The 14,370-nt window shown below is 34.7% G+C and overlaps 1 protein-coding gene across 1 annotated transcript in view; it reads right to left on the bottom strand.

The window, feature by feature from the left end:
* The window catches only part of CDH12 (cadherin 12), a 337,470-nt gene that overhangs the window by 79,017 nt on the left and 244,083 nt on the right, over positions 1-14,370 (bottom strand). The window contains exon 4 of the mRNA XM_028514401.2: positions 8,379-8,498. Within this exon, the coding sequence (XP_028370202.1) occupies positions 8,379-8,498 (120 nt within the window). The remainder of the gene's footprint in view (positions 1-8,378; positions 8,499-14,370) is intronic.

Raw genomic sequence — 14,370 nt, 5'->3', positions numbered from 1 at the left:
GTTTTGTTGTTAATTCAGATTTAACTACAGTCTAAGATATTTTCTAACCCTTGGCAGGAAATATTGCAAAAAAGGCAAACTCCATTTTTTGCTACTACTGTTTTATTCATGTGTTGGCACTGACACCCTTGAATTTCAATCTGTCTTTCCTCTCTTCAGCTCAGAGTCCTAATGTTTCATGCCCAAGTCTCTTCTGCACCTCTGCGTCTCAATGGCCTGGGCATGCATGCCTTAAGCTGTGTGACTTCTGTTTGACTTACAGTGCTTACATTTTTTAAATAAATGCCTGGATTTAATTCATAGGCATTTTGCACTGCCTTGTTGTTAACCAGATCTATCATTTATTTCCAATATACATATATATATATAATTTTACTCAATTTATTTCTAATATGAAGAGTTCCAATATGAAAATGTATAAATGTGTTATATATAAAATTTATATGCACATACATTAGGCATGAGATTTCCTTAAGACTAGATTTTTTTTCTGGTGATTGTTACAGTTGTCATCACCTCAAGCTCCACAGCCCTCCTGCTCCAACCCGAGTCTGGTGGGTTACCTCTCTGCTTCTTCCGGCCCCCCTTCCAGTGCACCGCTGTTCAGTTGGAAGCTGTGTCAGAATTTAGAGAGCAAACAGGGCCGTACATGTAGTTTCAAGAAAATCTGGACTGATGAGTATGACCTGCTTCTGCGCCCCCACTACCATTGTAACTTACAACCCCCCCCCCTCCCGTCTCTGAGAAATAAAATGTGGCATTTGTAGAATTTAAATTGTTACAATTGAATCTGAGGAATCAGGCAAAGTTTCAATCTGAGTGAACATTGAGGGTTACTGAATAAGTCTGAGGGAAGAAAAACATACTTTCCAATAACTAATTCTTATGTGTACACAGTGTTTTTTAAATTTCTCACATTAAAACCAAAAACACAAAAGTACATTTCATGATCTGGAGCACAGAGGAGCTTTGTCAAGGACTTGGCCTAAGTGCTGGTGGAACGTAGCCAGCAGAAGGAAATGTTATTTCACGTCTTACCTTCAAGTTCATTTTCCCATCTCTATTTTTCAGTTTTTGTATGTAAGGACAACATGACAACTTTGTATGATAATAGCTGAAACCTCAACAGAAAAAAAATGTACTTTGTGAAACAGTGTAAGTACTTCATAGAAGTGATACTGCAAACATTAATTTGATATATTTCTGAAATATTATGGGGAGAAAAAGAGTAGATAGTCAAGTATACATTGAGTTTTTATATGATTTGCATGTTTTAAACCTGATTAGCCTTCCAACCTATGTAATTAATATAATTAGAGTACAAACAAGAATGAAAATATAGATTTTATTTCTGCCAAGAGGATTGAAGATATATGGCTGAGAGAATTATAAATTTAAAACAATGTGTCAAAGGACATTAGTTTGCTGTGTTTATAACCTCCCTCTGAGATCACGCCCATGTATGCAAGACCCTTAATCTCAGTGGACCCCACTTCTTTTGTAAAAATGTATTAAATATGCTGATCACAATTGGAAGTAAGAGTGCAATATTACATATGAGAATTAACATATTATCTGTCACAACCCAGGAAATGGTTTTAGTTGCGCTGCTTCTTGAACAGAGGGTGAACTGGAGGACTGCCATGTGGAACACTAGGTTCAGGAAGCCTTTGTGCAAAAGCATTTCATTCAGGCAATGTTATTAGGTTTGAGGCTATAATAGTGAACACCCTCCTATTTGGCTCCTCCAGATTCACTTCATACACTTTTCTAGACTTCTATCTGCTTCCTGACTTCTGGCTGCCTTGCTCCAATTGCCAGGAAATCGGATGGTATGAGGAAAATGAGATTGGGGTTTTACTTCTGTGCATCCCCCACATCTCCTGTTTGGTCCCTCACTCATCCTCCAGGCGCATGGGTCTCTAGGTCCTTCTCGTTCTTTCAGCCTTAGTGTCGCAACTGCTGTCACTTGTGTTCCTTGCCCGGATTCTGCCCTATCCCCATGGTACCCCTACATTCTGCTCACACTTTAATAAAGAGCTGTCTTATTAAACGAACCTCAAATAGCCAATTGGGTGCCATCTGTTTCCATATGGGATAATAATGAATGCAGCTTCTGTACAAGGTATTTTTTGTGGAACGTACATCTAATAGCTGTGTGCTCATGTGGAGTCATAAGGAGGTCTTAAGGAAGTACTTAAATAATTAAGTTAATTTCAGGTGGTGATTAGTGCTGTGAGGGGAAAGAAATCAAGTGACATTGATGGTGGTATTTGAAAACTACTCTCAGGAAAAGCTTTAGAGCTGCAATCTCAGAGATGCGGATATATCAGACCTGGAAAGATTGCAGGGTGGGATACCCCAGGGAAGGAGAGCTGAGGAGCTTGGCCCCTCAAATTATCCAGGAAGATCCAAGGTGGCTGCAGCTTCCTGCTCTGGGGAAAGGCAGTAGAGCATAAGACCACAGTAGGGGAAAATCATTTAGTGCTTTCCAAAGAAAAATAAACCCTCTGGGAAGCAACTTGAAAAACACCAAGTGGGACTATATCACACTAACAGTCTCCTGAACAGTAAAATAAACAGTCAACAAAATTGAAAGGTAATCTGTGGAAAGGGAGAAAATATTTACAAATCATATATATGATAAGGGATTACTATCCAATATACAAAAGACACATACAATTCAAGAACCAAAAAAATCTGTTAAAAAATGGGCAGGCAAACTGCATAAACATTTTGTCAGTGAACTCGTGCACATGGCCAATGGGTGCATGGGAAGGTGCTCGACATTGACAGTTATCAGGGAGATGGGAACTAGAACCACGATGAGGTATCAATTCACACTTGTAAGAACGATGGTCTTCATAAAGGCTAGAGATAACAAGTGTTGGAAAGAAGTAAAGAAAAGGGAACGCTTGTGCATTGTTGGTGGGGCTATAAATTCGTGCAGATCCAGCAGTTCTGCTTCTGGACACATATCCAGACTAAATAAAAACAGAATTCGTAGAAATATCTAGACCTCTGTGTTCACTGCAGCATTTTTTTATAATAGCCAAAATATAAAAATATCCTAAGTATCCATCAGCAGATGATTAGATAAAGAAGATTGGATATGTATAATGGAGTATTACTTAGTTACAAGAATAAAGGAAATCTTGGCATTTGCAACATGATGACTTAAATTAGCTCATCTACTTTACCTTTTTCAGTAATTAAAAGCACATATTCTCATAAAGTACTCCTCTAATTTATGAACAAGTATTAATACCTTTTTTGTGTAAAATGAAAATTATTTCTTTACGGAACTCATACCAGCCATGAATAGTCTTTTTTGTCTCCAGCAGCATAGAATACAGCTAGTTCTGCTTGCACCTGAGAGCTCTACCACTTCCCCAAGGCCTGCATCACATACCCTGGAGTATTTTCTTTTCAAAGCCAAATAATCTTAGTTCTGTCTGCTGATGTGTACATTCCAGGATTTTAAGAACCAAGGCAAGTGAAGCTCACACAGGGTTCTCACAAAGTGTGGCAATGCAGAATACAAGGACATCATGGTCTGCAATACATTTTAGTCATGCAGTTTTACTACAGACATTCACAGTATCCTAAAATAGGCAATGTGCGTTGTTCGATCTTCATGCTTGTCTATTTCCCTAACACATTTTTCTTTCTTATATTTATTAGCATCTATTGTTTTCCTTGGTCTTACTAAGGTCATATCAACAGTACTTGTCTTAGTGAAGAAAGAAAGAAAGAAAGAAAGAAAGAAAGAAAGAAAGAAAGAAAGAAAGAAAGAAAGAAAGAAAGAAAGAAAGAAAGAAAGAAAGGAGGGAGGGAGGGAGGGAGGGAGGGAGGGAGGGAGGGAGGGAGGGAGGGAGGGAGGAAGGAAGGAAGGAAGGAAGGAAGGAAGGAAGGAAGGAGGCACAACTTTCTGTTGGCAAATATGCTTTTTTTGCCCTTGAAGGAAAAAGAAAAGTCATCTCTTATTAGCACCAACTGAGGTATACAGATGCTGTAAAACTTAACTCTGAATTAATATCAAAAGCATTTTCAAGCCATAAAATATTGATATGTATATAGTAATACAAAGTATAGCTCAAAATACACAGTCCAATCAATGTTTTAATTTTAATATGTGCTTCAAAAACACCAACACATTTCTGAAGTCCTGAATGAATCATACCATCAGGATATGGAAGGAGGTTTCATGTGGGACACAGGCTTGAAGATTATAATCTTTGATAAAGGGTGACAGTGAAATTTAAAAAGAAAAGGTCTTGGGAAAGTGTCAGTTCTCTCAGCAACCCTTGCCAGATTTACTTAAAGAGACCCCAGAATAGGCTGCCACAGCACGAAATACCACAATTGTGAATAAAGGGGGTGGGGGAGTAGCTTATGAATGCAACTCCATTCTCCCTGAACTATTTTCATATGAATTCTATGAATCTATGTTTAAATACATAAATAAAACATGTAAATACACATGATTTTTGACAATGAACATGATGTAAAAATGTTCTAGAGAGAGCTGGTGGGAATGGTCACCCAACAATGTGAATGTGCTTAATGCCATTAAACTGTCCACTTAAAATGGTGAAAATGGTCATTTTATTACAGATATTTTGCCATAATAAATTTTTAAAGCCCATAGATTTAAAAAATTATGTTTAAATAAATAATATCATAATGCTTTCTCAAGTAGGGCTCACATCATTTAGAAAAATGCAGCAATACTTGCTTATACCACACAGACTAGGTATTGAAACCATCTATGGGAAAAATTAAATAATTTTAAGTATAAGTTAAGGCATGAGGTAAATCATCCACAGTACTGTTTGTTACTTGCAATGAAATAATACCATTATCAATTCTATGGCTCTATTTAGCAAACTAACTTCATGCACTGGTTAAAATACTATAATGTCTATTGTTTGATGTTTTATAAATTATGAATGTTTTGCTAATTAGATTTAAAGTATAAAATGAACATTGTATAATATAACATGCTAATACAATAAACGTATAATATTTCATAAACAATGATAAGTTTGAATGTTATTTAATGTTTTATAGATTTATCTATATTTGTGGGTTTTTAAAATATCATTTAATGATCATTTGAGGCATATATGTGTTTGACTTAACTCACAGTAAATCATTTCACAGTTAAGCCAAGAAATTGCCACATTTGACAATTTTAAAGAAACCTATTGTTTCTGGGCTTATTTTATACAATGTATCAGTTTATAGTGTTCCTATATAAGTTCACTATAATCACTTAAACTGAGATGCTAGGAATGTGTGTCAAACATCAGTATCAATAAAGAAATCCTTTTTTTCTTTTCTTGTTTCAAGTAAAAAATAAACGGTCATATGTATTTCTTCATAAATATTTAAGCGCCAGAAGTTTTGATGGGATTCTTCCTTTAAACATTCTTTTTCACTGAGTTTTATATTCAAAGGTGGAAAATTTTAGATGGCATTAGTTTTTCATTCATTTTATTTAATAAAGCAAAAGGAATCATAAAAGGAAGCTATATGTCTGGAACAAATGAAGACTATTTCTGAGAAATTGTAATTATCCTTGATTTTTTATTTACTTTTATTAACCACAGAGTAATAAATTTGACAAGAAGTCTTCCTAATGGTTTTTGTACATGTAAAACTAGTTATCATTATATTAATGAAATATTTCATCATCCATTCTTTTCCTCTCTAGTGGTCTGAGGTATCGTTAGTACCAAGACTTCTGTCTCCAGTGAAAATCAATGTTGCAAAAAAATCTATTTCATAGTTTATGCCAGAATTGTTTCACATTTACTTCTAAATAATAAGCATTATGTAATAAATACAAATATGGAATTATAAAAGTCATATTATACATATAATACTCCTCTATAAAATACTTTCTAAAGGCATTATAATTTATCTAACATTAATTATGAACAAGTCAAGTCAAGGGGAGATCAAATGTTTTGACTCATATAATTGCTGCTTATCTAGTATTAATTTGACTATCATAATCACATTCTTTACCCATGATTTCTGCTTAAATTTATCTTTGTATGATCTTACTTTGTTTTTAAACTAGATATTGGCTCCATTTATAGTTATTTCATCATATGAAGTCCTTCATCTGTCTATTCCCACGTTTAATCTGAATACATAAACTCACCTACTCTATAAAGTTAACCACTGCAAGCCAATAACCATATTCTAATATTGAAACCCTCTCTTCACCAATCTCTACAGACACTCTCTCTCTTCTTCCATCTCCTCTGTCTCTGAGATATGCTCTCAGAGGCTGAACTGATCTAAGAGACATGTATTGCTCATACTTCTATTCCTGTTAGTTTATTCATTATAGACTGTTTGGGAGAGATAGGTAATTATATAAGAAGCAATAGCACTGGCTGGTGTAACTCAGTGGATTGAGCATGGGCCTGTGAGCCACAGGGTCACTGGTTTGATTCTCAGTCAGGGCACATTCCTGGGTTCCAGGCCAGGTCACCAGATGGGGGAGCATAAGTGGTAACCACACATCGATGTTTCTCTCCCTTTCTTTCTCCTTCCCTTCCCCTCTCTCAAAAAATAAATAAAGTCTTTTTAAAAAAGATTTTTAAAAAATCCTTCTTTCACCTGATAAAATAATATATAATATTTCAGATAATTTATCTTCATTATTTGTCTATATAGTTATCCTATTGTCCAAACCTTTTTAATTTCTCCAGAACTTTGTTCAATCATAAACTTCAGTGAACAACTTCTTCAACTCTTTCCTCAACAATATTTCCCTTTTTTGTACAGATATATATGGCTTTTTCACAGTTAACAACCACAGAACTTCCTTAACACAAATATTGCCAAACATCTTCTTACCTTCAGTGTCATACTTCTTGGAAAAACTTATATAGTAAGTGTAATTTCTCCCATCACACACTCTTAACATGACACTCTGGCTTTCTATCTCTGACCCTATTTCCAAAAAAAAAGAGCTTCTTCAAGGTAGAGATGGACTCCTAGATGGAGAGCAGGCTGACAGCTCATGGTTGGAGGTTGGGGGTGGTGATTGTGGGGGAAGGAGGTAGGTGGGGGTGGAAGAGGGTATAAGGGGGGTAAATAGTAATGGGAAAAACACAATAAAATATGAACTATCAGAAAACATTTGAAAAAGACCCTTTTTGTCTTGAAACTTTTTGGATTCTCTTCAGCACTGATGTTCCCTTCTTAAAGGCCTGGTGCTGTCCTTATTATAATCTGTTCTTTCTAAGAGTTATGAAAGAGAGTGACCCTCTGCCTTATTCCCTTAACTTTTTGATGACTTGTGTCCCGTATGGACTTGATGAGGAGGGTAAGAAGTGAGAGGACAATGGTGGGTTCAATGACAGAAAGTTTGTAGGTTCTCAATTTACACTTAATGGACTTTATGTTCCTAAGCAATATTAATAGATGGTTAATTGATTAACCTATATCTAACTGATATTCCAGATTTTAGCACAGACTTTGAGCAAGTATAAATTTTGAAATGTTTAGCACATTTACATGTATTGAATTCAATATGCAATATATTATGATGTACTATATAAGAGTTGATAAAATAACTGTCATTGTGGAATTTCTGTTTAAACTAACATGAAACATCTAGTTTAATCACTGGTCAGAATGAATGAATCTCCTTAAAAACTTGCCAGCATGTTTAAACAGATTCTCTCAAAACAGGAGTACCTCATTTCATTTAAAAGAGAATATAAAACCTTCCTTGTATCTTCCTTCCCTTTCTAGACTTCCTATAGATTCTTATATGTTTGATCTTGAAAACTGTAATTTAAATGGCTTGACTTGACAATGATACTAGCTTTAAAAGATAGACCGGAAGAATTAGCGATCTTGCTGTTTCCAGTTTGTTAACCTTCTCATTTCTTTACTGGAAGCCTAAGACTGTATTAATCCGAATCCATCACCCATAATCCTTGATAAAGAGAGCAGTAGAAGCTCCATGATCTTACCACATGCTGATAAGGCCCCAAACTGAACATGACTGAACCCATCCAAGAAAACCTGAAATAAAAGGCTGTTTTACCCAGAAGAATAAAAAAAATATATGCCCAGACTTTTGAAAATTCAGAGTAAATTATACAGAAAATTCTAACAAATTGGGACTTGACAGATATATGTAAAAATACTTATATTTACACAAAGTTCAATCCAAAGGCAACAGTTCATCAGCAGCAAGGCAGGATCCTATCTTCCTTTGTTTAATTGAAGCACACGGAAACTTTTGTGCGGCACTAGAATAGGCAACTACCCGTGCCAAGATTCAATTAAAGTTTGAATATTTGAAGGCATGGTGATTACGTTATCTCTAATAAAACATTTACCTGTCTTGGGATCAATAGAGAAATAAGGTTGTCCCTGAAGAATGCTGTAAACGACTCTGGCACTGTTTCCATAGGTCGGGTCGTCTGCATCTGTAGCCTTGACCTGGAGCACATATGCACCTGGAAGATAAGACAATGTGACTCTAGCATCTTTACTTTACAAAGCTCAAGGTCATGTGATTTATCTGCTGGACCACTATTTTTTTTAATTTGTCATTAATTAGTGATTCTGTGGGTATATGATTCTCTGAAAATAATTTAGCTGTTATAACCAAAATGTTAGGCACCGATATAGTTAGTGCAAATGGTACATACTTTAAATATCTAATTTTAAAGCGGTGCTCATTTCCAGTAGCTACATAATTGAATTCAAAGTCTTCACGATAACTTTATTGATTTGTACACCAAAGAACCCATGACACTGCTTACATTAGCTCTTCTGCTTACTACAGATGCTTTAATTTCATGATTAGTATATCAATAGAAAAGCTAAAAGGTTTTAAAGGCTTATTGAGCTTTCAAGGGTGTAATTTGTAATTGCAACTTAAAAATTAACAGTTGCATACCAGCATAAGGAAGCCTTTAATTAGGACAATATTTGAGAAATTAAAGAACCAAAAATAATTGCAATTATAGCTGCAAGAGCACCTCTATGTCTCCAGACTGGATTAACCGAAGGCTTGTTGACGTAGGAAAACATTAAAGACAATCCTAACTATGTGTAGCATTCTCATGTTTTCTGATACTTGATCATGCTACTTATGCACCAAGAGAAGTTGAAGGGAGATTTATTTGTGTGTATTTTTGTCTTACATGTATCTTTTTTCCTGAATTTGGCTTTTATTTTTAAATATATTTAGCATGGAACTATCATAAAACAGATAACAGTGAAACACAAAGAAATGAAATAGTTTCAAATAGGAATTATAAAAATAAGACTTCAAAAAGTTATGCTGCCCAGAATAGGGACATCTTAAATGATACTTCTGGATAATCAGATATTGTATTAAAGTAATTCCACACCTGATGCTCATTTATATGGAAAATTAATTCTCTTGTTTATGAAAAAGTTGCTACAAATAAACTTAATGTTAACCTAATTACAATTGCACTTAAAAATATCCCTAGTCATAGTCAAGTCTTTCTTTAATAACTTTTTTGACTTTTTATTAAGAAATCTGTTATACAATCTTATATTGGTTATTTTAGTATACAGTGCAGTTACTTAACGTTTTTATACCTCACAGTGTGATCGCTGCAATATTATAGCAATGATCTGTCACCATGTAAACTTATCATGATATAATTTGTCCCCTCCCTTTTTTTATCACTGTGCGAGTACAGTTTTCTGCAGTGAGTATGTCTTCTTAATGCCCTATTGAAGGCTACTATTCTGGGTCAAGAACAAAGTGCTCACAACAGTAAACCTACGCCTCACCCCACCGTGTATGTTATGTCCTACCATGGACATATCTATTATATATATTTGCTTTTAAATGATTGTTTAAACTTCATATATATAATATATATGTGAATATGTATGTGTACACACACACATGACCAAGCAACTAACAAAGAAATTGGCTATTTAGAGTTTTATGGTCACGCCAAAGAAAGACCAGGCATTAGGAGAAGCCCATATGATATAAACTGCAAACTAAAAAAGGGTGTCACTAATACAACTAAATTACTGTGAGTTAGAGTGTTTTAATATATCTATACTAGAGGTGTGTGTTAAAATGTATTTGAAAATAAATTCTATATAATACATTCATTCATAATATGATGAGATCTTAATCTTTGTCCAAAAACATTCATGTCACCATAAAATTCTGAATAAAAAAACTTGTTAACGAGGGAAAAGTCACCTGCATGAATTAAATTATTCAATATTATTCTACACAATTTGTGTAGAATTATTTCACACAATGTTGAAAACACAAATAAAAGTCGTAGTGTTTGCTCTAGCAATTTCAATTTGATACTTTATACACATATATCCTATATGATCAGGAAATACACATACACAAACACAATGAGTGGTTTAACAGTTTCTTATGGCTTCTCACAAAGCCATGGGCATTCAATCAGTTATGTTTTTAACAAAGATACACTGATTCATTTTTAAGTCATATCATGTCATCTATTCTACATGCTAGGGAAACAAAATAGAGAGACCCAAATCCTCAAGAATAATATTCTATGTGAAGGAGAATGGTAAGAGGGATGCATTTTAAAATAATAAATGTATACATAGAAATAGATGTAAGTGTAAGTACAGATATAGAAATAGAGATACAGATAGAGATAGGAACACAGATATAAATATAGATGATATTCCATTGTGATGAGTGTTAAGAAATAAAATATGGCAGTGTAAGAAAATAGGTGAGGGACTCTTTTGTATGGTAATAAGGAAAATTACTTTGGAAAAATCTTATTTATGTGGAGATCTGCATGAAGTGAGGGGTTTTTTTTTGCAGGGGGAGGCCATTTGTTTTTTTTTGTTTGTTTATTTTATTTTAATTTAATGCATTTTATTTCACTTTATTATTTATGTTTCCAGAGAAAATTCATTGTCACATGCTAAAGGAACTTTGGGTCCTGAAGCAAGGGCATTTTGGAAAAGTTGAGGGAAACCTCAGGGAAATCAGGAAAAAAGAACTTAATTACTTTGCTAAGACCCAGAAAGAAAAGAGGTGGTGGAGAAGCCACTGCTAGCAACATTTTATTTTGTTTATTTATTTATTTCTACATGATTGACACTTTGTTTGCTTATTTGTTTGTTTGTTTTAATTGTTCAAGTACAATTTTCCTTGCAACATTGATTTATCTCACCATAATTATTTTCTCTTGACATACTAACCTATATTTCAAATTTTATTTATATAAAAGAGATAAAAGTAGTCACACATTCTTGAACATTACTCATTAAATAATATATTGGACAGATATGTTATAACAGCACATAACCCTTATTAAAATAACAAATATTAGTAAAATAATATAAGCACAAAGTTATTATTTTAACCAATCCCCTTTTAGTAGATACTTTGTCTGAAGACTTGTGAGAATGATGTGTTCAGACAATTTTCCTATTACAAACAATTTTGCAATTGGCAAACCCCTGCCATTGGAGCAGCTCGGTCCCAGAGCACATGAATTCAACATGTTGACATATGTTGGCAAGTTGACTACCAAAATGCTGTATTATTTACATTTCTACCAGTCTGGTATGTTTTCCCACATTCTCACCAGCCTTCATTGTTCTTATCTGTATTTTTTCATATTATTAATAAATTTTAACACCTATATTTATGTTATTTTTATCTAGTGTGTGTATGCATGTAAACTGTATTCATATTTTAACCCCTTTTAGTTGTGTAGTTTATATCTATCTGTCTATTGGAAATATTATTTACCATCTTATGTCAACTTCATTTGTAGTCATTGTATTCATTTAATGATCGCTTTAAATGGTTTTCCTTCATGTGTATAAGTGTATCTGTGTGTGTGTATATTTGCATACCTACCTTAAAAATAGTATTTTTTAGTTGTGTTTACTGAGATTAAGTTGTTTTTATTATCTCTCCTTTCTAAACTCTATACAATGAGCATGTGTATTCTGGAGCTCAGATAGGCAAAGCCAGTTTGCTTTTATAATGCAGCCACACATCCCTAACTACAGCTAGCATTTTGTGTGATAGTTATGTTTTTGAAACATAAAGATACACAAAAATATGAACAGTAAAATGACAATAAACTTACAACTATCAACTATGAAACCTAAATATCAAAAACAAAAACTAAGCAAACGACTACAACAAGAACAGAATCACAGAAATGGAGATCGCATGGAGGGTTATCAGTGGGGAGGGGGAGGGGGAGAAGGGGGGAAGGTACAGGGAATAAGAAGCATAATTGGTAGGCACAAAGTAGACAGGGGGAGGTTAAGGGTAGTATAGGAAATGGAGAAGCCAGAGAACTTGAATGCACAACCCATGGATATGAATTAAGGGGGTAATACTGCAAGGAGGAGGGGCAGGGTTGAGGGGGATAAAGGAGAGGGAAAAATGGGACAACTGTAATAGCATAATCAACAAAATATACTTAAAGAGAGAAAGTCAGTATTTTGTGTGTTCTCATGAACAATTAAATCTTTTACATCAACAGCCCTTCCGTGTTCATTTTTGTATATGTGGTATCTACAATGAGGTAATTCCCTAATAAATGTTTATCAGTTGGATACTTATAATACTCATAGACATACACAAAAGGACACAAGTACTATACACACAATACTCTAAATGTGTGACCTGGCAGTTATGGCCTTTATCATATTTTTAACACTAAATTGGGAGTTGAATTTGTCTTGAATTTCAAATTTATCAATGTTCTCATTTAAGAAAACAGAACCAAAAATGAGTGACATTACATTAAAAAAATCCCACAAGTAAGACTTAGCCACAGTATGGAATGCAAACCCAAAGGGATTTAATATAAATTACTTTGCTGAACAGTGCCAACCCTTCACACTGATGCATAAACAGGAAAAGAGAAGGATACCTCACATGGCATACCATTTTCTTTTTGCTCTTGCTTTATGTCTGTTGCATTATAAACAAGAAGTAATACACTTAGAGTTAGGTATAAAATGATAAGTACATAGGAATTCACTCTCAAACAGGATTGGAAAATAAATGTGCGTGTTATTACATTTAAAAAAGGCACTAGGCAGCAGAGAAATGTCAAGCAGAAACATTTTCGTTTCTGTGTGTGTGCATGCATGTGTACACCTGAGTCTTCACAAAGGACCTGGATACTGTAAGACTGGAAAGGCGGGTCTGCTAATGCGGAGTTTAATTACAAAGTTAAATTAAGCATAGATACACAGCAGGTGAGTTTAGCCCTTAAAGTAACCATGTCCTTTAATCCTCTTTCTCACTGCTCTGCCATGAAAACTCACCTCTTCTTTCTATGGATTCTCTTCCTATATTTGCCCCCTGAGAGTTGTAAATGACACCTCCGCCTTCTTTAGCTTCTTCAAGGGCTGCATATAAGGCATTTACAAAGACTAAAAATAGTGATTCCTGAGCCCCCATCAGAAAGTCTATTTTAATTTTTGGGGGTATGCCAAGTATCAGAATTTTTTAAAATCTTAGCAGATAGGTCTGATGAGTACCCAGGCCTGAGAAGTGCAGTCCCAAAATTTCCCTAGAAATTTTCTTTCACAGAAGAGCTTGCATTGCTTGCTACTCTGAGGGGCCATTTCTGTCTCTGGAGACTTAGGGCCTAGGTCTGAATCCTAGATCGATTCCAAGCTAATTAATTTTGGATTACCCATGTGCAAACAAAACAAAAAAAAAAAAGTAAAAAAAATAGTATACCTTTTCAGCAGTACTAAATGAGTTAATATTTACAATGACATTATGCGTTTCCCACAGAGTGTGTTCTGTTTAGGTGCGTGTAAGTAACATTGATGTATCCAAACTCACTTTCTCTTCTGCACCACGCAGAGGGCAACAAGTCCCCGATGTAACACCCGCATGATTCCTGTCCACAAGACCCACACCTTAGTGTTCTTATACTAATCTGAACTTTACTTCCCATGTTAGGATATTGCGATTTTAGAATAAATATTTAAAATATATTAAAATGCAAACCAGTAGACTTTGATGATTGGACCTCTTTGTTAGAAGCTCAAGAAAGAAGAATTTGCATACCGGTGAAATTTGTCTGAAATAGTCAGAACTTTTAAAGATTAGAAAAGACCTATGTCACCAACACCTCCCAGAGTAGAAGTCATGCCCCCTTGAATGATACTGCTAGGGATCGGAGCAAGAAGTTTGGTTCCTCTCTGCCCCAAACACCTACACTGCACAGCCTGCCCTTGCAGTATCCCCTGGCACCTTAACACTGTGACATCAACTCATGATTTGTTATTCAGCCCAAGGACGCAAAAGCACTCTAAGGTTATACAATTTCCTCCTAG

Source organism: Phyllostomus discolor, chromosome 3 (genome assembly GCF_004126475.2).
Source record: "Phyllostomus discolor isolate MPI-MPIP mPhyDis1 chromosome 3, mPhyDis1.pri.v3, whole genome shotgun sequence".
NCBI lineage: Eukaryota > Metazoa > Chordata > Mammalia > Chiroptera > Phyllostomidae > Phyllostomus > Phyllostomus discolor.
The sequence above is the reverse complement of the archived record's forward strand: the minus strand, read 5'-3'. Positions and strand labels throughout refer to the sequence as shown.